At 48.2% G+C, this 23,899-nt stretch overlaps 1 protein-coding gene across 1 annotated transcript in view; it reads right to left on the bottom strand.

Annotated features, from left to right (window-relative positions):
- The window catches only part of LOC144769706 (uncharacterized), a 335,260-nt gene extending 312,674 nt beyond the window's left edge, over positions 1-22,586 (bottom strand). Inside the window, exons 1-3 of the mRNA XM_078653887.1 lie at positions 22,574-22,586; positions 20,926-21,044; positions 4,709-4,852 (exon numbers count right to left, since the gene is read on the bottom strand). Coding sequence (XP_078510013.1) covers positions 4,709-4,852; positions 20,926-21,044; positions 22,574-22,586 — 276 coding nt within the window. The remainder of the gene's footprint in view (positions 1-4,708; positions 4,853-20,925; positions 21,045-22,573) is intronic.
- Positions 22,587-23,899: the final 1,313 nt, after the last annotated feature.

Genomic DNA, 23,899 nt, shown 5'->3' with positions numbered 1-23,899 from the left:
ATAGCTTAACCTTTCTCCGTCTCCAGAATCTCCCGATGGTCGATAAGCACAGCAGGTTCCACCAAGGCAGGCAACACGCGTTTGCAATGCGTGCTGTGGACCCAGTTCATTTTGTTCATCACTCAAACTGCTGTCCTTGTAGCCAAGAGGACCTGCTCTGGACCTCACCACCTCGGTTCCAAACTGTTCGATCTGCTGAAGACCTTGACCATCACGTAGTCGCCGGGACGGAGTTCATGGGCCTCACCTGTAGATCTGTCAGGAAGTGCTTCTCGAACCTGTTGATGAATAGAGATCAAACTGTCGGTTAACTGTGCCAAATAATCATTCAACAGAACACAAGGTACATCATGTATGGGGCGTGGCTTAGGAACTCCCAAAATGTTCATCGGTCTCCCAAATACCATCTCATATGGTGCAAGGCCTGACCGTGAGTGTGGCACTGATCTTATGGATAACAGTGCCAAAGGTAGTGCATCTGGCCACTTTAGGGACATGGAAGCCAGTATTTTTGCCAGCTTCAATTTTAAAGTATCGTTATACCTTTCCACCAATCCTGCTGACTGCGGGTGGAAGACTGTATAAAATTTCTGTTTGATCCCTAACCCTTCAGGACATGCCCAGCTACTTGCCAAATAAAATGAGGTTCGTTGTCACCCCACAAAAGCTTACAAACACCATATCTAGGGAAAACCTATTTTAGAAGCAACTTTGCTGTGGTGAGAGCAGTATTATCCATTGTAGGGTATGCCTCTATCCATTTGCTGAAGGCACATACCACCACTAGGACATATTTCAGATTATTGCAGCGTTCAAGTTAGATGTAATCCATCTGCAAGACTTCAAATTGTGCGGTTGGTGTAGCAAACCCCCCTGTAGTAGTCTGTGTCCCTTTTCCAGGATTATACTGCCAACAGATCAAACAACACTGTACTACTCTTTTAGCTGTGCTGGCGATTCTTAGGATGCCCCCAAACTTGTGTAAGCAATTTTGTTATTGCTAGAGCTCCAACATGTGCCAGCCCATGTGCCATTTGGACCATAGGTTGTAAATAGGCTGCAGGCAATTTCCACGTATTCATTTGTTTGTTACGCCAACAGCCCTCATCATCTAACATTCCTTCTTTAGACCATTGCTCAAGTTCTTCCACAGAGGCAGATCTCTGTGTATCCAATACTTTTCTCTAGCATCATGCCAACGCTCAGCTTGTGATTTTACGGCGTACATGGATGTGGTGCTTCACTGCATTGCAGTCTCACGGGCTACGCGGCCCGCAAAGGCATTGCCTTGTCCTATTTTGTCAATGATTTTCTTGTGCGCGCTACACTTCATAATAGCAACTTACTTTGGGTATGTAAGTGCTGTCAAGAGATTATGCACTAATTCTCCGTGCATTATCTGCATCCCATGGGATGAAAGAAAACCTCTTTCCTTCCAGAGTAGGCCAAAATCAAGAACCACTCCAAAAGCATAGCGGCTATCCGTGTAGATGTTCCCACACAAGTCAGTGCTCAGCTCACACACTCGTGTCAAAGCTATTAATTCAGCTGCTTGAGCCGACTTCTGTGGTATACGAGCTGTTTCTACTACTGTCTCAAGTGTTGTGATTGTATATGCAAGTGAGGTCGTGCCATCTGGTAACTTCAAACAGGACCTATCAACCCACAGTTCCCCATCTACATCTGGAAGGGGCGTATCTTGCAAGTCGATGCGACCCTTTGTCTGTTCCTCAGTAAGGAATATACAATCGTGATGCTCCTTTGACTGAGACTGAGTCGCAGGATATGGCAACAAAGTGGCTGGGTTCAGTGTTGCGCACCTCTTCAATGTAATATGCGGTGCTAACAGTGTCGATTCGTATCCTGTCAGGCGAGCACTAGTTAAATGCTGCGTCTTAGTCTGATTCAAAAGGGCATCTACTGCATGGGGTACTAGCACCAACAGTTTGTGTGACAAAACTATCCCTTCACTCTAACGTATAGACACAGCTGTCGTTGCAAATGAATGGAACCATCCAAGCAACGCACGAGCAACAGGATCAAGAACTGCAGAAAAATATGCACATGGACTCTGCTTGTCACCGTGTGTCTGTACTAAAACTGACAGTGCACACCCATCTTTCTTGTGTACATAGAGCGTAAAAGCCTTTGTGTAAACTGGTGTGGCTAACACTGGTGCAGAGCAAAGAGCTTGTCTTAACTGACGGAAAGCATTTTGACATTCATCTGTCCATGGAAGGGGAATCGGAGTGTTTTTAGTCAAAAGTGCTAGCAGGGGTTTAACAATGTGTGAAAAACCCAATATCCATTGCCTACAAAATAAAGTCAAACCGATGAATGCACGGACATCTTTCTGTGCTGGGGTGTCTAAAATTGCTTGAATGCAATCTGGTGTCAATGCACGACCCTCCTTAGACAGAAGGTGACCTAAATAGGTTACCTTCGGTCTACAATATTGCAATTTATTCCGTGATACTTTATGATGGTGTGTAGCAAGAAAAGAAAGCAAGGACAAAGTACATTTTTCACACTGCTCAGGTGTATCAGCTGCCAACAAGATGTCATCGACATATTGTATGAGAGCCACTCCTTCAGACAAAGTAAAGGAATCGAGTTGTCGTTTTAAGGCTTAACTATAAATACTCGGACTCTCAGTGTACCCTTGAGGAACTCTACAAAATCTGTATGATCTATTATTCAATCTGAAACCGAACAAATATCGGCTATCAGGATGAATAGAAATCGAGAAGAAAGCATTCTTAAAATAGATTAGAGAAAATGTAGTTGCTGTTGGAGGGACCAGGGTAAGCAATGTCGTTATGTCAGATACTACAGGGTACTGTGGTACTACAATCTTGTTGACTTCTCTCAAATCGATGATAAATCTATAAATCCTAGGGTCAGTATCTCTTTTCAAAATGGGAAGAATCGGACTGTTGCAAACATTGTAAGGAACTTCTTCCACATCCCCCACCTTAATCAAATCATGTACAATACGTGTGAGTGCTTCTTCTCCCTCTCGATAAATTTTATACTGAGGCAGTCTCGGCCATGAAGCACCCTCCTTGACACTAATATGTACTGGTGGAATAACCATTTGCGCTACATCGGTGTCTGAAGTAGCCCACAAGGTACTAGGGAGTGAAGCTAATGCAATGTCCTCTTTAACAATACAGGATCTCTCAATCATGGGGTAATTGTCATTTAAAATAACCCGTACTCCTTCCGGAGAACATCGTATCTTAGCCCTGAAATATTTAAGCATGTTAAGACCCACAATATTGTCTGGTGTGTTTGGAGAAAGCAAAAACGGACATGGAGCAGTAAACTTATCAACATGGAATGCAAGTGGTTGTGACAATGGGCTAAGGGAATGTGTTCCAACAAAACCTACTGATGTAATAGTTAAGCCTGACAGGGGAGCCCTAGGAACCATGTGTTTAGACAAGGCACTACAAGTAGCACCTGTATCAACCAGAAACTGATCAGTAGAACCCAAAGCTTGTGCTGTAACATAGGGACCCCTCTGATCTACTGGAACTTCAACTAATTCCTTACCCCATTCTAGGCAATCCTATGCATAAGTAGAATCTTGCAAATCAGATGGCACATAGTCGGACATTTGATATTGGTTCCGTCTATCAAAAGTGTTAAACCCATCTTGCCCACGTGTATTAGCATCAAACCTAGCACAATCATTTGTGCGTCCTCTAGGCCCTGAATAGCCTGAACGATTTCTCATTTGCCCCCGACCACGTGAACCCTGCTGAGCATGCAGTACTGGACAATCAGTAAGCCAATGTCCAAGTTTCTTGCAGTACGCACACTGATCAACAGACAAATTCAAACGAGTACAGGAAGGAAAGGACTAACCATAAGATCCACGTCCACCTCTATCATTACCTCTAGAAGGCGGGCCATAAGCCTGAGCCATCATAACCTTTGTTTTTAACTCTTTAGACTTTTTATCCTCATTACTTTTAGCTTCTAATTACTGTCGTTCGGAATACTGAGCCATAGTTAAGAGAGAAACTGGAGAAGAGATAGTCCATAAACTTTCACTGGCCTTTAGGTGACTAGCTATTCCTGGAAAAATGTTTGTGACATATTTATCGACAAACAGATGCCTACCCGTGTCATCTGTCAATGACTGGCCACTAAAAGTGTGGAATGCTTCTTCAAAGCATGTGAAGAAGTCGGAGACTGATTCATCTACCTTTTGCTTGCAAGACGCTAATACAGTCCAATCTATCTTTTTAGGGGGGATAATTCTCTTTAACTTAACCAATATAGCTGCCGGAAGATTTAATATTAACTGACACGGTTTCTGTGCAGGTTCTCTATCTTCGTCTAACCATTCTAATTCTTTCTACAATGCTCCAAATGCCGCACGATCATCAACTTTACGCACAGTTCTCCACATATCAGGTGGTAATATTAGTCCAAAAAACAAATCAATATCAGGCAAAGTCATAGTACAAGAGCTAATGGCACCCTCAACTTCCTCATAAAAGGCTGCTGGATTCTTTCACAGATCAGGCAATGCATTTTTAAGGGCCATAACATCTGCTCTATTCCAAGGAGTGTAAACCCAATTATAAATAAAGTACCCTTTCGCATCGGTAGAAGTCTTATCATCATCTGTACCCGTTCCTTTAGGAGGAACATATAAAGGCGCTGCTTCCCGCATGGGTTTCACATTAATTACAACATTCTTATCTGTTTCAGGAGTAAAAGTTTGTGCAATGCTGATCTGAGATGTTGGTGCAGCTGCTTCTGCTGCCTTTTTCTCCTCTCGCAAATGGGCTGTTTCAACGCACAGTTTAACCAAACGTCTGATCGTGTCTGCCACCTGGGAGAGGACAAAAAGACCATCAGGTAATTGTTTACAATCAGCTGCTACATCATCGGGCTCTATTTCCACAGAATATTTCCTGTATCGTTCAATAGCCTCTGCGGCAAATATCTCGGTAAAATATTTTTTCTCCCTTTCCAGCCAATCTTTAATACTATCTAGACGTTCAGAAGTAGTGATAGTACTACGAACGGCTTTACGCGCCGCGGATCTAATGTCAGGCGCACGTCCGCCAGTTAACATTCTGCGAGTTTCTTGAACATTGTCCTGGTCTGTAGGAGAGTCCTCATCCGACTCATGAGGAGCGGTAGGAAGAGTATACGGAGGTGGACAACGATCTAATAAGAGAGAATCCTCCTGTGGTTTATTAAGAATTGGATAAAGAGGCCTAGGAACAGCGCATTGGCCATTCACCTGTAACTGACGCTCCCTATCTTCCCTCTCTTTAATTTCTCTCATTTCTCTATTTTACATTTCCAATGCTTTCGCAAGAATGCTCTTACGTTGTCCTTTTTTAATCAAGGCCTGCTCACACTTCATTCGCTAACGCACTTCTTTCTCCCACATTCGCACACAGTCAAACATATCTTGCCTAGCCTTTTGCTTAAACATTCGTTGCTCCACATACTGAATCTTTCGCAAATCAAAGGACCCATGCATAGGCCAACGCAACTCAGGATCTTTACGAGTGTATTTGTTCCATAACGTGCTGTACATTATGGAAGAAATACCACACTTAATATACATGACCCTAATATGCGTCCCCTCCGGGGGGGGGCGGTTGTGCTTCATCGAGTCTCAAATTGGTACCACTACAAAAGCAACACATCCTATGAAGTGTGCTGAAAACAGGCATGCCAAAAATAGGGCAAAATATGCGGTATTATAATCAAAGAAGTGCTTAAGGTACTCTTCGTACGTTGCACCGTCCAAACAAATTCAAATAGAGAAAAATCTCCTCATTACCTGCCTATATGGATTGCAATACATATATAATTGTCAAACAAAGTTCAATATTGGCCAATCGTACAAACAAAGCCGCAGCGAGTGTTACTAAACTACCTTTCCAATCAAAGGCATCAAACCAACAGCAAGTGCAGCAGAATGGCTCTTACCAATTAAATGGTGTCCAGGTTCCAACTGCCAAGTTCTCAAATCGACCAAATAGTCATTACACGGAGAATCAACATTAGAGATCTCAGTCGAGGACCGGCGCCACCTGGTTGGTCAGATCAGAAAGAAAGGAAAAACGCGGTGGGTGCCAAGACTCGGGTCTCCTCAGGCAGCAATCGCGTCCAAAGCGAGATTCCAATCCTTCGTCTCGACCACTCCTTCGGGCATTTGAGTCGCCGATGAGCACCACTTTGGAAGCACCAATTTGTGGTGGTGAGCCTCAGCATGCCAACCGATGCAAGGGATTCGCCCTTCTCTGCACAGAGTCCTCAGACCAATAGGAAGAAGTCGACACAGAAACTGGAATTGAAAAAACAGAGTTTATTAAACCTCATGAGGTGGAACTACATTCACAAAACACCCTTCGGTAATGTATGACGTAGCACCCTGACTGGAAGGAGCTTGGTCCTTTTATACCCACACAGGGACTCAAATGAAGGCAGTACAAGCACAAATGCTCGTTTTAGGTACATATGAGGTCATACAGAGAATGTACAGTCAATAAGTGGGAGGGGCTTAACAGTTACTAATTTTGCTGGTCACATCCTGAGAGTTACAAGTTGGGGACAGCTGTAAGTTCTGCTGAGCATGTGCGAAACAGGAGACTAAATATATCTCGTCTCTAGGCAGATTTCCTGAGCAGTTAACAGGAAGGTAGGACAGAGCACATGGCGAGCACATGGTAAACAAAATGGCCGACAGAAATACAAAATGGATTCCGCAAAACGGACAAGATAATCGTTAGAAGCAAGATGGCTTCAGTTAATGCTAACCTAATTGCTGCAAAATTACAACACCTGTACTACACACACTCTTCCCACCCTGCTTAACAAGGCCACCAGGGAGAATGTTTTCCTGAATGTTAGATCTGGGGGTCTCTAGTTGGCAGAGGTAAGTACCTTAGACCAAGTAGGGACCCTTGCTTCTAGTCAGGGTGAAGGAATACACACAGTAGACAACCTCCGCTCTCCCTCTAGGTAGTTTGGTGCGAGCAGGCAGGCTTATCCCCAAGGCAATGTGTATAATATTTGCACTTAACACAACAATAATCCCCAATCCACCACAAACTGAGACCACACAGGTAAGTATATTTTTATAAAAATATATATCTTTATCTAGTTTCAGCAAGGTAAATAAGCAGTTGCACAATAATCACTTCTTTAGGAACATGTGGTACTTAATCTTGATGGTTGCAGTTAATTTCAGGAAGTTCTTGTTAAATAAACGATAGTCTCAGGTCTCTTGGAAATCAGCGTTCAAAATAAGCACTACTGACTTACTTCAGGAAAATGTGCTCTCAAAAACGAGCATTAAAAACACTGCCCACGTGTAGTCTTATCTGTGGGCTTCAAGCGCTGCAAATGCGCTTCCTCGCGAGGCGCAGGGACTCTTCTTTTCCCCCGGTACAGCCTCACTCTTTCTTATGCCTCAGGCGCACCGCGCCAAGCAGATCTCGCTCGTCTCCGCCCCGGCCGGTCCCCTTTCCTCTCCCGCCCGCTCTCGACAATCCAACGAGCGGCGGGGGAGGTGGTGCTGCTCACCTTGTGGGGGACGGCAGGCCGGGGGTGCGGGACGCTCTAGATTCCCTCGGCGAGGTCAGGTCAGTCTTCCCCGGTCCCGGCAGTGATCCCGGCAATTCCTCGGCTCTCGTAGCAGCTTCTGCGAAGCCAGCCAATCCCGTCGCGGCGCTTCTGCCGAGCCCTCCGTGACGTCACCGCAGCTTTGGGGGAATCGGCCAATCTGGTCGCGGCACTTCTGCCGAGCCCTCCGTGACGTCACCGCAGCTTTGGGGGAATCGGCCAATCGGGTCGCGGCACTTCTCGACCAGCCTCCGGCAGCAGCCAACCACAGCGCGGCCCCTTCGTGGCTAGGAGCAGACCCTCGAGGTCGATTTCAGGGCCCAGGCCCGCGGCGGTGATTATGCGGGTCAAGCTGAATTAACCCGTGCCGTGCTTGGAAAGCTTCAGAACCCTTCAGCCCCCACAAGCACGTGTCTATGAACACGCCGATCTTGGGGCACAGCAGGCAGCAGTCAGCGCGGCACTCTCAATCAGAGCAGAGAGCAGCCAGCGCGCTACCCGGGGCAAAACAGCAGGGCTTAGTCGAGCAGTCCCCGATGTTCACTGCACACAGCAGTTTCACGATCTCCTCGGCCCACAGCAGCTTCAGGGGGACACAGCAGTATTGTAGTCCTTAACAACCTTTATGTTCCTGGGTTGCAAAACAGGAGGCCAGCTCTTCTCAGGCCCTTGGAGATTCAAGTTGCAGACACAGCACACAGCAAAGTCTTGGCAGTTTCAAGCAGGCAGGGTCACAGCACACAGCAAAGTCCCTTTCTTCTCCTCTCCTTCAGTTGGATAGCAGGATAGGTCAGCCCTTAAAGCACACAGCAAGGCAATCTTCCATCAGTTCCTTCAGCAGTCCTTCTTCTGGCAGAGGTTCCTCTTGATTGTAGAATCTAAATTTTCTGTAGTCAGGGGTCCTTCTCTTATACCCCAAAAAGTCTTTGAAGTCCTTTGAAGTCTTTGTGCAAGTGGGCCCTGAGCCCGGTCTAAACCAGTTCTGGGTGTAGCTGAGGCACTGGGGGTTTCCTGGCTTCCTTCTTCCTTTCAGTATCAGGGACAGAGGTGACAGTCGTCCAGCAGGGGGGTGGAGCCAGCTTTGTGGTCAGGCAGACACAGCCATGTCACTATCAGGTGTGATCTCCTCCCACTTCCCTGGCAGCAGATGCTGCCTTTCATCCACGGGCTGACTCAGACAATCCCCTGGGGGCTCTGCAGCCCCTGTCACACTCAGGCCAGACAGTCAATCCACAAACAGGCCCAGGCACACAGAAAAGTTAGACAAGAGAACAGCCACTTTCTAAAAGTACTATTCTCAAACACAGGATTTAAAAACAACCTTCACTAAAAGATGTGTTATTAAATTCTGAGTTCAGGGATATCTTTCACTTATGTCCCATCTTGTTCCTATGGGAAGATAGGCAGGTATCCAATGGGACCAGCCTCCCCCATGTTACTCTATGAAGCAAGATAGCCTTACAGCAGTGAGCATACAAAATGGCTGCCGCTCACTACCAGAGCATGTGACCTGCACTAGTACATGCTCTACCTTATCCATACACTGCACCCTGCCCAGGGGGGTACCTTGAGCCTTCCATAGGGGTGACTGATGTGCACAGACAGGGAAGGGTTAGGCCCAGCCAGTGGGGACACTGGCCAGGCGGACATGGCAGTCACTGACTGCACAGAGGCCCTGCGCTGGCAGGCCTGAGTCACCATTTTAGGGCTACTCATGTGGGTGGCGCAATCTGCGCTGCAGGCCCACTAGTAGGATCTGTCATCACCAGCCCTGGCACACACAGTGCACTTTACTAGGGACTTCATGGTGATACAAATATGCCAATTAGGTATACCCAATCAATATGACAATTTACAGACGGAGCACTTACACTCTGGCACTGATCAGCAGCGGCAGAGTGTCCAAAACATCTAAACAAGCAAAAAACGAAATCCAGCACAGCATCAAAAATACATGAGTCAGAGGCAAAAAGATGGGGGAAAAACCACGCCAAAAGGTGTCAGGTCTAACACGTGTCCTCTCCAGCTGAAAGTGGGGAGAACTACCCAACCTCTTGGGAGTCCTCATCACTAAGGCGGAAGAATCTGGACAGACCGTCAGCATTGGCGTGTTCTGTACCAGGGCGGTGCTCCACCGTAAAGTCCATCCCCTGTAGGGAAATGGACCACCTCAACAGTTTTGGATTGTCACCCCTCATCTGCATTAACCATCTGAGGGGCCTGTGGTCGGTCTGAACACAGAAGTGAGTCCCGAACAGGTAGGGCCTCAGCTTCTTCAGAGCCCAGACCACAGCGAAAGCTTCTCTTTCAATGGCATTCCATTTCTGTTCCCTGGGGATTAGCCTCCTGCTAATGAAAGCCATTGGTTGGTCTCCGCCCTCATCATTGATCTGTGAGAGTACTGCTCCCACGCCTTGCTCTGAAGCGTCAGTTGGCACAATGAACTCACTGGAAAAAACAGGTGCCTTAAGCACCGGTGCTGTGCACATGGCAGCTTTGAGGGTGTCAAAAGCAGTTTGACAGGCCTCAGTCCAATTCACCTTCCTGGGCTGATTTCTAGATGTCAGCTCTGTCAAAGGGGCCACAATAGAGCCATAACCTCTGACAAACCGTCTGTAATACCCGGTGAGACCTAAAAAGGCTCTCACCTCAGTCTGGGTCTTGGGGGGGCTCCCAAGCCAGAATGGTATCAATCTTTGCCTGTAGGGGCGCCACCGGGCCGTTCCCCACCTGGTGTCCCAAGTACACCACAGATCCCTGCCCTATCTGGAATTTACTGGCATTGATAGTGAGGCCTGCCTTCTGCAGAGCCTTCAACACTTCAGTGAGGTGTTGCAGGTGTTCCTCCCAAGTGGAGCTGAACACAGCAATGTCATCCAGGTAGGCTGCGCTGAATTGCTCCAGCCCCGCCAGTACCTGGTTGACCAATCTCTGAAATGTGGCAGGGGCATTTTTCAACCCAAAGGGCATGACACGGAACTGGAAGTGCCCCTCTGGCGTTGAAAATGCTGACCTCTCCTTTGCCCCCTCAGTTAAGGCAATCTGCCAGTACCCTGAAGTCAAATCAAAAGTGCTCAGGTACTGGGCAGCTCCCAACCGATCCACCAGCTCATCAGCTCTGGGAATGGGGTGAGCGTCAGTCTTGGTGACCGCATTGAGCCCACGGTAGTCCATGCAGAACCGGAGTTCTGGGGTGCCACCTGGGGTAGCAGCTTTCTTAGGCACTAAGACCACTGGGCTAGCCCAGGGGCTGCTGGAGGGCTCAATAACCCCTAGCGCCAACATCTTGGAAACTTCTTCCTTGATGCTGGCTCTGACCTTTTCAGCCACCCTGTAAAACTTCTGTTTCACAGGCAGACTATCTCCAGTGTCCACATCGTGGACGCACCATTTGGTGACACCTGGGGTCAGGGAGAACAGGGGGGCGAACTGACCCAAGACTTGGCGACAGTCCTTTTCCTGCTCTGGGGTCAGGGTGGGAGAGAGGACCACACCATCCACTGACCCATCTTGCTCCTTGACTGCCAGGAGGTCAGGGAGAGGATCACTATCCTCCTCCCCTCTAGCATCTGTAGCCATGAGCATAGTCACTTCAGACCTCTCAAAGTGGGGCTTGAGGCGGTTCACATGTAGCTCTCTCAGGGGCTGCCTGGGAGTCTTCAGGTTAACCAAATAGGTAACCTCGCTCTTGCGCTCCACCACCTCATATGGCCCAGACCACTTGTCACAGAGCGCACAAGGCTCCACTGGCGCCATCACCCACACTTTCTGACCAGGGTGGAACTCAACCAGAGAAGTGTTCTGGTCATACCATCTCTTCATTTCCTCCTGGCTAGCCTCCAGGTTCTCTTGAGCGAGCTTCCTGAAGCGCTTGGTCTGGTTGTGAATGGCCAGCACATAGCTGAACACATCCTGAGGGGTTTTCCCGCGGGATTTCTCCCACCCCTCCTTCACCAGAGTGATAGGCTCTCTGACAGGGTGGCCATACAGCAACTCAAAGGGACTGAACCCTAAGGATTTCTGAGGCACCTCCCTGTAGGCAAACAACAGGCAAGGTAACAAGACGTCCCATTTCCGCCTCATGGGATCTTCTAGGCCCATAATCATGCCCTTCAATGTGCGGTTGAATCTTTCAACCAGCCCATTTCCTTGAGGGTGGTAAGGAGTGGTGAATTTGTATGTCACCCCACACTCACTCCACAGGGACTTCATATACTTAGAAATGAAGTTTGTCCCCCTGTCAGAGACCACCTCTCTGGGGAACCCCACACGGGAAAAGATTCCCATCAAGGCACGGCCCACCACTGGGGCTGTGACTGTCCTGAGCGGGATGGCTTCCAGGTACCGAGTGGCATGGTCCACCAAGACCAGGATACACCTGTTGCCTAGGGCTGTCTTGGGGTCCAGGGGCCCCACGATATCAATGCCAACCCGCTCAAAAGGGGTGCTCACCACAGGAAAGGGTTGGAGGGGTGCCACGCACTTCCCTCCGCTCTTGCCACTGGACTGACAAGTTTGGCAAGATTTACAAAAGGCAGCGACGTGCTTCTTCATCTGGGGCCAGTAGAAATGGGTGACAAGCCTGTGATAGGTCTTGTCTTGCCCCAGATGTCCTGCGAGAGGCACGTCATGAGCCAGACCCAGTAGGAAGTTCCTGAAGCGCTCGGGTACTACCAGCACACGGGCTGCACCGGGCTCAGCGAACTTAGGCTCACTATAAAGTAAGTCATCCTCCCAGTAGATCCAATGCTCCTTGGACCCCAGGCCTGCTGCCTGGTCTGCAGCCTGCTGCCGCACACCAATGAGAGAAGGGCACTCCTTCTGAGCCTGGCAGAATTCCTCCCTGGAGGGACCACCCTCTTGCTGCCACTGGGACAGCTCAGGCAACTCCCCCAGTTCGGCCACCTGCTCCCCTGTAGGTTCCAGGGCATCCCCCTCAGGGTCTGCTTCCTCCTGGACCGTGGGAAAGGTGGGGGCTGGTTTGCCGCGCCCTCTACCCCTTCCTCTCTTGGCAGGTCCCTGGGCCATTGTTCCAGGCTCCAGTTCTGCTAGACCGCCCTCTCTGGCTGTCATTGCACGGGTGGACACACAGATCCACGCAGGCAAACCCAACATTTCCAAGTGAGTCCTGTGCTCCACCTCTTTCCATGGAGAGCTCTCCAGGTCATTACCTAATAGACAATCTACAGGCAAGGCATAACTTACAACAACCTCCAAAATACCGGAGACTCCTCCCCATTCAAATGGAACATTTGCCAACTTGCAGTAGCGCACTGAACTGTCAGATGCCACCACAGGCCGGAGTACCTTGGGAACAATTTGCTCTTCAGTCACCCACTGACACCTGACAGATGTCACGCTGGCCCCTGTGTCTCTCAGAGCTTCTATCTCTTTTCCATTGATGGTCACCTTCTGCCCATATTTCTTAGTGTTTTGGGGCAGCAAGGTTTCCTGGGCCATCTCTTGGTCTCCTAAAGAGACAAGGGTCATCACTGCTAACCCCTCCCCCTCACTGGAAATGAAATCCCTTCTCAAAGCTACACTGGCTAAACCCGGAGTTGGAGCACCAGTGGGTGCTGGAGGTTTCTTTGGACATTTGGGGGCAATGTGCCCCACCTCTCTACAGGCATAGCAAGTAGGTGGGGGCCTGTTGTCCTGCTTGCCCTTATGGGGCCAGGACTTCTTAGACTTGGGGGGTTGAGACTCCTTCTCCTGGGAACTATTTTGGGGCCCTTTAGAAGACTCCTTTTGATTACCCGTGTCCCCCCCACTCTTCTGCTGGGGACCCTGTCCGCCTTTGGCTGGGGTACTTACCACCCCCTTGTAAACCCTGGTGCTAGTCCAGCGGTCCGCCTCTTTAGCAAGCTCACTGGGATCAGTTAACTTGCTATCTAAAAGATGCTGGCGCAGCTCTGGAACACATAAACTACTTAAGTGCTCCCAACTAATCAAGTGACACAACCCCACATAATCAGTAACTTTGCTGCCCTTTATCCAACCTTCCAGTGCACGCGTGTACATACTCACACACTCCACCCAAGTACTTGAATCAAGCTTCTTGAAGTTCCTAAACTTCTGGCGGTACTGTTCTGAAGTGAGCCCATACCTGAGGCACAAAGCCTCCTTCATAGCGGGGTAGGATAAAGTACCTGCTGCTTCTAAGGGTGCCAAGACATTCCTCCCAGAGGCCTCAAAATGCTTCCACAATCCTGCCCCCCAATTCTTCTCAGGCACTTCATTCATCTTCAAGGCAGTTTCATACGCTCTAAACCACGCATAAATATCCTCACCCCTCTGATAATTCTGTACCAGATCCTTTGGTATGTATACCTTGCCCGCCTGTACTGGTTGTGCGCTGCCACCATTAGAACTTGACTCCACCTTTTTGGATTTAATGTCCAGCTCCCTCATGCTCACCTCATGAGCCAATTGGAGTTTCTTCTCCTCCAAAGCGAGAGCATTTCTTCTCTCCTCCGCCTCTTTCTCAGTTTCAATGCACAGTCTCCTCTCATCTGCTTGTGCTTTGAGCTTAAAAAGCTCAATCTCATGGGCCCTAGCTCTCTGATTATCCTCCAGCTCCTCTGGAGAAATAATCCTACTGGAGTGGTTGCTGCCAGCCCTAGATGCTGGCTTCCTCACTGGCAACTCACTGGACAAAAAAAGCATTCTCCTGTGTGCCTCCCTCTCCAATAGCAGCTTCTGGATCACCATGTTTGGCCTCCCACCAGGCCCTCAGAGCTTTCTGTAGCTCTTCCTTGTTTGCGCTGCACTTCGCTGGGCATCCAAGCTGTTTGCAGAATTTTTTCAGTTGCTCCTTGTTATAGATGAACAACTCCTGGATTTCAAATTCCACTTCCACTTCTACACTCACGCTTGGCGCTTTCTGAGACATGATGCTTCCTAACCTTTTCAACTAAAAAGGTTTCACCAAAAAGAAAAAATCTTGCGCAACCTGTGCTGCTAAACTAGACTAGTGATGTACAAGAGATCACTGCAGGTCAAGTGCAATTATTAGTTCAGAATCCGCACCGCTGTCCACCAATGTTAGATCTGGGGGTCTCTAGTTGACAGAGGTAAGTACCTTAGACCAAGTAGGGACCCTTGCTTCTAGTCAGGGTAAAGGAATACACACAGTAGACAACCTCCGCTCTCCCTCTAGGTAGCTTGGCGCTAGCAGGCAGGCTTATCCCCAAGGCAATGTGTATAATATTTGCACTTAACACAACAATAATTCCCAATCCACCACAAACTGAGACCACACAGGTAATTATATTTTTATAAAAATATATATCTTTATCTAGTTTCAGCAAGGTAAATAAGCAGTTGCACGATATTCACTTCTTTAGGAACATGTGGTACTTAATCTTGATGGTTGCAGTTAATTTCAGGAAGTTCTTGTTAAATAAACGATAGTCTCAGGTCTCTTGGAAATCAGCGTTCAAAATAAGCACTACTGACTTACTTCAGGAAAATGTGCTCTCAAAAACGAGCATTAAAAACACTGCCCACGTGTAGTCTTATCTGTGGGCTCCAAGCGCTGCAAATGCGCTTCCTCGCGAGGCCCAGGGACTCTTCTTTTCCCCCGGTACCGCCTCACTCTTTCTTATGCCTCAGGCGCACCGCGCCAAGCAGATCTCGCTCGTCTCTGCCCCGGCCGGTCCCCTTTCCTCTCCTGCCCGCTCTCGACAATCCAACGAGCGGCGGGGGAGGTGGTGCTGCTCACCATGTGGGGGACGGCAGGCCGGGGGTGCGGGACGCTCTAGATTCCCTCGGCGAGGTCAGGTCAGTCTTCCGCGGTCCCGGCGGTGATCCCGGCAATTCCTCGGCTCTCGTAGCAGCTTCTGCGAAGCCAGCCAATCCCGTCGCGGCGCTTCTGCCGAGCCCTCCGTGATGTCACCGCAGCTTTGGGGGAATCGGTCAATCCGGTCGCGGCACTTCTGCCGAGCCCTCCGTGACGTCACCGCAGCTTTGGGGGAATCGGCCAATCAGGTCGCGGCACTTCTCGACCAGCCTCCGGCAGCAGCCAACCACAGCGCGGCCCCTTCGTGGCTAGGAGCAGACCCTCGAGGTCGATTTCAGGGCCCGGGCCCGCGGCGGTGATTATGCGGGTGAAGCTGAACTAACCCGCGCCGCGCTGGGAAAGCTTCAGAACCCTTCGGCCCCCACAAGCACGTGTCGATGAACACGCCGATCTTGGGGCACAGCAGGCAGCAGTCAGCGCGGCACTCTCAATCAGAGCAGAGAGCAGCCAGCGCGCTACCCGGGGCAAAACAGCAGGGCTTAGTCGAGCAGTCCCCGATGTTCACTGCACACAGCAGTTTCACGATCTCCTCGGCCCACAGCAGCTTCAGGGGACACAGCAGTATTGTAGTCCTTAACAACCTTTATGTTCCTGGGTTGCAAAACAGGAGGCCAGCTCTTCTCAGGCCCTTGGAGATTCAAGTTGCAGACACAGCACACAGCAAAGTCTTGGCAGTTTCAAGCAGGCAGGGTCACAGCACACAGCAAAGTCCCTTTCTTCTCCTCTCCTTCAGTTGGATCGCAGGATAGGTCAGCCCTTAAAGCACACAGCAAGGCAATCTTCCATCAGCTCCTCCAGCAGTCCTTCTTCTGGCAGAGGTTCCTCTTGATTGTAGAATGTAAATTTTCTGTAGTCAGGGGTCCTTCTCTTATACCCCAAAAAGTCTTTGAAGTCTTTGTGCAAGTGGGCCCTGAGCCCGGTCTAAACCAGTTCTGGGTGTAGCTGAGGCACTGGGGGTTTCCTGGCTTCCTTCTTACTTTCAGTATCAGGGACAGAGGTGACAGTCGCCCAGCATGGGGGTGGAGCCAGCTTTGTGGTCAGGCAGGCACAGCCATGTCACTATCAGGTGTGATCTCCTCCCACTTCCCTGGCAGCAGATGCTGCCTTTCATCCACGGGCTGACTCAGACAATCCCCTGGGGGCTCTGCAGCCCCTGTCACACTCAGGCCAGACAGTCAATCCACAAACAGGCCCAGGCACACAGAAAAGTTAGACAAGAGAACAGCCACTTTCTAAAAGTACTATTCTCAAACACAGGATTTAAAAACAACCTTCACTAAAAGATGTGTTATTAAATTCTGAGTTCAGGGATATCTTTCACTTATGTCCCATCTTGTTCCTATTGGAAGATAGGCTGGTATCCAATGGGACCAGCCTCCCCCATGTTACTCTAAGGAGCAAGATAGCCTTACAGCAGTGAGCACACAAAATGGCTGCCGCTCACTACCAGAGCATGTGACCTGCACTAGTACATGCTCTACCTTATCCATACACTGCACCTTGCCCAGGGGGGTACCTTGAGCCTTCCATAGGGGTGACTGATGTGCACAGACAGGGAAGGGTTAGGCCCAGCCAGTGGGGACACTGGCCAGGCGGACATGGCAGTCACTGACTGCACACAGGCCCTGCGCTGGCAGGCCTGAGTCACCATTTTAGGACTACTCATGTGGGTGGCGCAATCTGCGCTGCAGGCCCACTAGTAGCATCTGTCATCACCAGCCCTGGCACACACAGTGCACTTTACTAGGGACTTCATGGTGATACAAATATGCCAATTAGGTATACCCAATCAATATGACAATTTACAGAGGGAGCACTTACACTCTGGCACTGATCAGCAGTGGCAAAGTGTGCAAAACATCTAAACCAGCAAAAACGAAATCCAGCACAGCATCAAAAATACATGAGTCAGAGGCAAAAAGATGGGGGAAAAACCACGCCAAAAGGTGTCAGGTCTAACACTGAATGTGTTTGGAAATGTGCTGGCAAGATGTCTGACAAGGGTGCCTGGTGTCTGAATTTGCCACAACTCCCATCTAGGCCTTGTGCTTTGAACAGCAGTCCCCAGTGTCAGCCATCTTGCCAGTACTTCTCCACTGACTGTTAGGAAAGCATGTTTCGTGGTGGGCTTGTTGAGCTGGTTGGGAGGAGGAGTATTTGTACTGAATCCATCTCCCATCAGGCCCTGTCCCCCACATACCTTTCCAGCCATCCTAACCAGCCCACCTGGAACTCTGCTTTCCTGAGAGTAAGTGGAAATGGACTATCAAGATGTCTGACACTTATGCCTGGTATCTGACTTGACCACAACTCCTATAATAGCCTTGTGCTCCAAAAAGGAGCCGCCAATGTCAGCCATCTTGTCAGTACATTTCCACTCACTCTCAGGAAAGCAGACTTCCAGGTGGGTTTGGAGGGCTTGGTGAGAGGAGGAGTGTTTGCCCTGATTACATCTCCCATCAGGATCTGTCCTCCACACTCTTTCCCACGGTGTGGGAGGTATAATTCCATGCACTGTAAAGCTCCTCCAGGAGGCCCTAAATGCTCAGGACAGCAAGATAGGGCTGCTGCCAGCGCTCCTGCTACTGAGCCAAGCTCGAGCAGTGGAAGGCAGAACAATAGGTATACTGTCACAGGGGGGTGTGACAGGGGTTTGTGTATTGGGACAGGATAGGAGCACTTGCCAGCACCACTGAAATTGCTTGAAGGGCACATTTGTTGCCCTCCTTGCTTACTCCAGTTCAAACCAGTTCAGGGAGCCATTGGCTCCCACTCTGGTGCAAACCTTGTCAAAGAACATGGGAGTATCCTCCCCACTGTCCAACCCCTCTTCTGGGAGGGACCCCTGAATCATCCCAACCCTTTCCCCAGGGTACTTAAGGGCTAACCTGTGGGTGGCTCCCTAGATTCGACGGGGGACAAGATTCAAGATTCAGATCATACACATCTTCAACTTTGACCATCTGGACACTCTGGACTTTGTTGGACTTCTCTGGACTTCGCCTTGGGAACCGAGAATGCAACAGGAAAGATTCCTGCTGCTCCTGGTCTCGTTTTCCTCATGAGTTTCTGCAATGTCTGTGTCTGTGCTCCATACAGGTTCTTCATCAGGCCTGTGGCATCCAAAACACTGAAGGAATCTCCCTTGGAGTGAAGTAGTCACTCCCCTGCAACTGCAGGCACTGCATCTCAGCTGACCGGTCTGCTGGTCCTGAGCTCCCACGGACTCGGAAAGGTTCAGCAACACAGGTAGTGGTTTGGCAACTTTCTCGAGGTCTGCACTGTCTTCATATCAAGTTTGAGACCAGTGTCCCTCGTCAGAATGCTGGAACAAAACCCCCTTGCACTGAATTAACTTGCTGTTGCCAAGGTTTGTTGAATCTCTCCTCAGGTTCCAAAAGCTCTAACCTCAAGCAACTCCTGCAGCCAAGTTATTTGCCCTCACCGCTTCCTCTGCACTGTGGCCCTTCTTTATTCGTGAGCGGCTTGAGGTCCTTTTGCGGCTCCTGTGCCATTGGCCCATGGGTTATCTTAAGGGTCTTCTTGGGCATCAGTGGGCTACCCTGCTTGCTTGGGACTGGCCTAACTTACCTACTTGTGGTGAGTCACTTGTTTGCTGCGGCATGTTGGTACCCCTGCCCAACACTGACCCCTTGTCATCCGACATGGGACATCGTCTGGTCTCCTACAGCATCACCTGGTCCACACCGCTGCAACTTCAAGGGCACCATCAACCTCTCCTGCATCTCCGACAACGGTGGGCATTCGTCTTCCGTGCCTCCTGGTCACTCCTGAGTTGCATAGACTCTGTCCCCTCGTCTTGCATTTACCTCTAATCTTGAATCCACCTTTGGGTTCCACTGGACTCTTTTGTCTTCTTCTCCAGTGCATCTTTCCTGAAGTCATCCACTGTGGTCTACCGTGGTTTCTGACGTCACTTGACACCTATGCACCCGGCTTCCCTGGTGTAGGTATCCTGGTTCCTGGAGTATTCACAGTAGGGGTGACTCTCTCACCTTCCATCTTTCACTGGGTTTCTTACAGGTCCACTGGAAAGGGTCCTTCTTCTGTAAAATTGCAACCACTACTTACCCATTGACTAACATTGAGCATGCGCTCATGTTCCCACTTGGCACACAACCTGCGTGTGGTTCCTAGATACTCACCTAGAGTGGTTCCTTGTGTCCCCAGCTGCTCTACGTCTTCTAGGTCTATTCTTGACTTGAGTCGTGGTTTGTATTTTGCTATTTTTGTATATGGTTTGGTTTCCTCCTGGAGACCACTGTGTATGTGTGCTACTTACATGTGCTATTTCCTAAGTATTGTGCGTATTGTGTTATTTCTCTGGGCAGGACATAATACATTGTGTTAGTGAGTGTTTGTAATAACATTCCTATTTTTATAACTAGACTGTTTGATTCTTTTTCACTTAACCCATACCGTAAGATTAAGTACTGGCAAAAAAGCTCTTTACACTACTTCTGGACTAAGTCTGAAGGCTGCTTTCTACAGCTACCCCTTAGAGAGCTTTCTAAGATTGTCTAAGACCACTAAAATCACCGTAAGGGTTGTCTGGATTAGCGCCTGGATTAGTGCAGGGTGCTACACTTACATAAGTGAGCACCATATCCTAAGCCAGGCTCTCACAGTTTGAAGTCGGAATAACAATTTTCTAGATTTTATTGTCCAGCACTTTTCCTGAATCAAGGGGCTGAATATGATGGCGGTCAGACGAGCGTCTGACCACCATCCTGTCTGGCACCAGACCTGCTGACAGGGAGTCAGTGGTCCAACCAGACAAATTACAACTAAACTGCCATAAAGGCAGTCAGAAACATGCCTCTTACCATTGAAGCTCGTGCTGCAACCCAAAAAAGGGCTGCAGCACAAGCCTCGTTTCTAAGAGGGATGTTTATGTGGGCACCGTAGGTGCCCCCCAGAACCTGTGCCTGAGGGCAAAGGAGAAGGGGGACCCCAAAAGACACATGTGTTTGGAACAATTGATGGCACACATTTTGCCTTAGTGGTAACATTCAACACAAAGAAAGCCTAATGCAATCTTAAAAATGTCAGTTCAATCACTGTGCAAGTTGTCTTTGTATAAGGTATGTATATCGAAATTGTGTGTCTTTCACAGGATCAACCCATGTTCCCCTTGTAATTCGCCACAACAACATATTACTGCAAATGTCACAATATTGAAAAATTTCCAAATGAAAATCACATGGTGAAGGAACCTAAGACATATAAAAACAAAAATATATTTATTTTTATGACATTACTCAATAGACACATTACAAGTGGGAAATTTTGAGGACGAATTTTCTAAAGACAATCAAAGCTAATCAATTTAAAAGCACGGTGGTTAATGTGTCAAAACTTAGATCAACAAACATCTTTGCCCTGGATTTACTATAACTTGCCCTTTCAAAAAAATGTATACCACAGACTTTTATTCCCATTAGATGAAAAGTTGGTTTTGAATGTAATGTAATAATATGTGAATATATTCTTACACTCATGAAGAAGTTGTCAATTATATCTTGACGTAAGTCAATTCCATCCTCTTCACTACTATGATCTTCATTTGGCATTTCAACATCCTCACCCGGAGGCTCATCATAGTTTTCTTCTTCTGCAATGTATGGGATGTTCTATCTCAGGACTATGTTGTGTAACATGCAGCATTCCATAGTGATTTTTACACCATTTGGGTGAGTAAAGGAGGGCTCCATCAGTCTTATACAGACATCAACATCCCTGTGTTTTTTCATGAGCATCACTGAAGCCGACTTCCCCTGACATTGTTGGATTCCTCAGCAGTATTAGCAACCATGCTCACTTAGGATAAGCTGAGTCTCCTATATGAAATGGAAAAAAGGAGGCAAACAATTGCATTCTATTTGTGAACATTAGATTTGAAAAATTTTATCAAGTCAGTCAATGTAAGTATAAGCAAAATGCGCAACTATTGCATTTAACCACCGTAACACATTACATAATATTTTTTTGTTTCAAACACATTAATGACGCTAGAATTTTGTATATTTAAACGAATTAGCCACCATTCTGAGTTGTGGTGATGGACTTAACATTCACAAACACATTATTTCATATTCCAAAATGGCGAGCGTCTGACCTCGCCATCAGGACAATTGCAATTAAATAAACACCGGTAGAAGTTGACTGTGTAGTGGGTGGGAAACCCCACAATGAACACAGCCATAGGATAACATATACTAAATGGGACATATACTAAATGGGACAACTCCTGGTGGCCAGAAGCCCTCGGAAATGCTCCCACCCCGACAGACCACGCACGGAACCTTGGCGTCATCCTGGATTCTTCACTCTCAATGAGCAGACAAGTCAGCGCCGTATCGTCTTCCTGCTTTAACATTCTTCGCATGCTCAGAAAAACATTTCGCTGGATCCCCACCGAAACAAGGAAAACAGTCACCCATGCTCTGGTCACGAGCCGACTGGACTACGGAAACACCCTCTACGCAGGTACCACCGCTAAACTCCAGAATAAACTACAACGAATCCAAAACGCCTCAGCCAGGCTCATATTAGACATCCCACGCAACGAACACATCTCTGGTCACCTTAAAGATCTCCACTGGCTACCCGTCAATAAGAGGATTACTTTCCGACTGCTCACCCACGCACACAAATCACTCTACGACATCGGACCAGACTGCCTCAACTCTCGACTGTCCTTCTACACCCCCTCCCGCCAACTCCGCTCTTCCAGCCAAGCCTTCGCCACTGTACCTCGCATCAACAAGACCACCATGGGAGGCAGATCCTTCTCTTACCTGGCTGCCAAAACCTGGAACTCACTCCCCGCTTACCTTCGCCTCACCCAGAATCACCTAGCGTTCAGAAAGCAGCTTAAAACGTGGATATTTGACAAATAATCACCCCCCCCCCCTTCCTAAGCGCCTTGAAACCCTCTGGGTATGTAGTGCGCTATATAAATTTTATGACTTGACTTGACTTGACTTAAAGCCAACGGATGTGTCTGTCTCCATTGACAATCGTGCACGTCATGTTGACGTAGGATGAGTTTAAAAAAAGCTCACTTGCCTCCTAACACTGCAGCCAACAATACCTTTTGCAGCCAACAATACCTTTTCAACATTTGCTGTTATTTCTTACCTCTTGGAGCCATAATTCCAGGGCCCAAAAGCTTGCCAGAGGAGCTGGAGTTTCTGGTTACTAAGGTCCAGTCTGTGTACAGCTATCTGTATGGCTCACCAGAGGAACAAGTAAATATTTAAAATGAAAATGTCATTCTAACTAACTTTTTACAAATAGGCTTGAATGTCCCTTTATAGTTCCTGGGTGAAGTGTACTGATGGAAGTGAAGTTAAAGTTATTTTTAAATTACATAGAAAATGTTATGGTGTGTATTTTTAAACACATTATAGTTAGACAATACCACAGCATTAGTAAATGTTGTGTGTTTGACACCGTATGCATTTTTTGTGGGTGTGTATTTCTCTATCTCTTTATTACCTACTGGCGGTCGCCAGTAGGTATATATAGTTAGGATTTTTTCTCTATGGGATTTTTGAAAATTCTATGTCTAATAACTTTGGCGTTTGTGGACGGAATTGGCTGAAATTTTCAGGAAAATGGCACATTTTGTTTCTGAGCAGCCCTTGAAAATTTGGGGGGGGTTCATCAAGGGGGGGCCGAGAAAAAAGGAGGGTCCCAAAACGTGTTTTTAACATTGAGTTTTCCATAGGGCGGTTGGCCTCACTTTTAGCCCGAACGGCTGAATGGATTTGCACAAAACTTGGCAAAATTGTAGGGACTGGTAGCCCGATGTGCCTTTTGTAGGTCTCAATATATGTGCTCCAGTGGATTTTGAGAAATTAACGTTTAAAAAAAGATATATATCTGTAACAGCGGACCGGGAAGCGTCCCAGGACGCGTACTTTTCGCGCAACGGAGCTTTGTGAAGCGAAGCTGATTGGTTCTCTGGCGTCTGTCAACATTCCAAAAAGTCCGTAGCGGCCGCCATCTTGTCTCTCGGTAGGATCGAGAGACAAGAGGAGGCCAAAACAAAGGGGGAAATAACCATAAGGGGGCATAGTAGATCCTCGCTGACCCCCCTAGGTTTGATGTGGAGGTTTTAAAAGGGCCCCGCGGGGCAAAAAAAATAATAATAATAATAATCGAACGGCTGAATGGATTTGCACGAAACTTGGCAAAATATTAGGGACTGGTAGCCCGATGTGCCTTTGCTAGGTCTCAATATATGTGCTCCAGTGGATTTTGAGAAATTAACGTTCAAAAAAAGATATATATCTGTAACAGCGCTCCGCTTCGCGTAACGGAGGTTTGCGAAGCTGATTGGTCATTCTGTCACTGGGCTATAGTTGGGCTACATCTGGCTGATATTTGGGCTACATTTGTTTTTTTGTGTGTCTGGCGGCCATCTTTGGGCTACATTGGGCTACATTGGGCTTCATTGGG

This window comes from Lissotriton helveticus, chromosome 7, assembly GCF_964261635.1.
Source record: "Lissotriton helveticus chromosome 7, aLisHel1.1, whole genome shotgun sequence".
In the NCBI taxonomy this organism is placed as follows: domain Eukaryota; kingdom Metazoa; phylum Chordata; class Amphibia; order Caudata; family Salamandridae; genus Lissotriton; species Lissotriton helveticus.
This window is presented reverse-complemented; position numbering and strand designations above follow the sequence as displayed.